General features: G+C 33.2%; 1 protein-coding gene across 1 annotated transcript in view; it reads right to left on the bottom strand.

The window, feature by feature from the left end:
- The window catches only part of LOC106109943 (MTSS1-like protein), a 138,624-nt gene that overhangs the window by 13,659 nt on the left and 123,244 nt on the right, over positions 1 to 1,721 (bottom strand). Inside the window, exons 12-13 of the mRNA XM_013291601.1 lie at positions 1,160 to 1,274; positions 299 to 438 (exon numbers count right to left, since the gene is read on the bottom strand). Of these exons, the coding sequence (XP_013147055.1) occupies positions 299 to 438; positions 1,160 to 1,274 (255 nt within the window). The remainder of the gene's footprint in view (positions 1 to 298; positions 439 to 1,159; positions 1,275 to 1,721) is intronic.

Here is a 1,721-nt window from a genome sequence, read left to right as displayed (position 1 = left end):
AGTAACATATAACAGTTATAGGATCCTTTAGTAACATATAACAGTTATAGTATCCTTTAGTAACATATAACAGTTATAGTAACCTTTACTAACATATAACAGTTATACGATCCTTTAGTAACATATAATAACAGTTATAGTAACCTTTAGTAACATATAACAGTTATAGGATCCTTTAGTAACATATAACAGTTATAGTAACCTTTAGTAACATATAACAGTTATAGTAACCTTTACTAACATATAACAGTTATACGATCCTTTAGTAACATTCAGTAACTTAGTTTTAGTAACTCACCTTTTCCTGTTGCGGGAACTCAGAGCCTTGTTGTTGCTGTTGCTGTTGTTGTTGTTGTTGTTGTTGCTGTTGTTGTTGTGCTCGCGTAGCTGCCAGTGTTGCCAACTCAGACATATTCACGTATAAAGCTTGCGGCATTTCTGCAATATAGTGATTAGACATAGTCTAAATCTATAAGGTAAATATATCTATACTAATATAATAAAACGTAAACACACTTTGTTACTAAGAATATCAGCAATCAAAGCATGTTTTAGAATGTTTCTTTTTAAAATATAAATACCTACACTTACAATACGCTATAGGCTATATATTTTCACTCTATTAAAATTAGGGAATAAGTATTCGAAAAAAAAAACGACATTTGCTATTGACATTTCATAAAAGTAAACAATCTTACTAATATTATAAACTAGTTTTCGCCCGCGACTCCGTCCGCGTGGAATTAAAAAAAACGACATTAAGTACCCTATGTGTTTTTCCAGACTCTCCTCTACATATATGCCAAATTTCATCGAAATCTGTTCAGCAATTTAGGCTACAAACTCTAACAAACATCCATCCATGTAATCTTTCGCATTTATAATATTATTGAGATATGAAAGTTTAGATGGATGGATGGATCTTAGAGTTTGCAGCCTAAACGGCTAAACAGATCTCGATAAAATTTAATATAGATGTAGAGGATAGTCTGGAAGAACACATAGGCTACTCATATTGATTTTTTTAATTACACACACAATTTAAAAAACTGATACTTCATGTAGGCATTTAACATTAGATTCTGCTGTTATTCTTACGAAATATGCTTAGTCAAAGATTTCAGTAAGCAGTGGAAACAGACTTTAAACATAAATGTACCTTTAGTGAGATGTGGCGGCAGAGAGGATGGTTTGATTGGTTTTATTTCCTGCTGTCCAGTGTTGGCATTCACTGTCTTGGCGGGCAGAGACGGTCGCTCTAATGATGAACATCTCTGAAATTACAAAAAAATACTCTATGGACTATAGTTTTCTTACTAATATAAACAGCTGAACGGACTTCGTTGAAATTTTGTTGTTTTTTTCCCACGCGGAAGGAGTCGCGGGCGAATGTTAGTTTATACTAATATAATAAAGCGTAAACACACACTACTTTGTGGAGTAGGACGTCAACAATCACAGCATATTTGTGAATAATTACTTTTTTAATAAAAAGCTCTACACTTACGTCTTGCTTAAGCCTATATATTGCACGCCATTAAACTGAGGGGGTAAATATTTTGGATAAAGACCCTAATGTGGGAAAGAGACCATAACTTTCTGCCAACATCAAGAAAGAAAGATTGGTAAGGTGTGTCATGTCATGTCATTTGACAAACAATGAAATAAATCATAATGTAATGCGGATGAAGCTAGTTAACAATAAGACTCACGGTGGGCAG

Source organism: Papilio polytes, unplaced genomic scaffold, assembly GCF_000836215.1.
Source record: "Papilio polytes unplaced genomic scaffold, Ppol_1.0 DF820956.1, whole genome shotgun sequence".
Classification (NCBI taxonomy): Eukaryota; Metazoa; Arthropoda; class Insecta; order Lepidoptera; family Papilionidae; genus Papilio; species Papilio polytes.
Note: the sequence above shows the minus strand (reverse complement) of the source record. Positions and strands in the feature narration are given on the sequence as shown.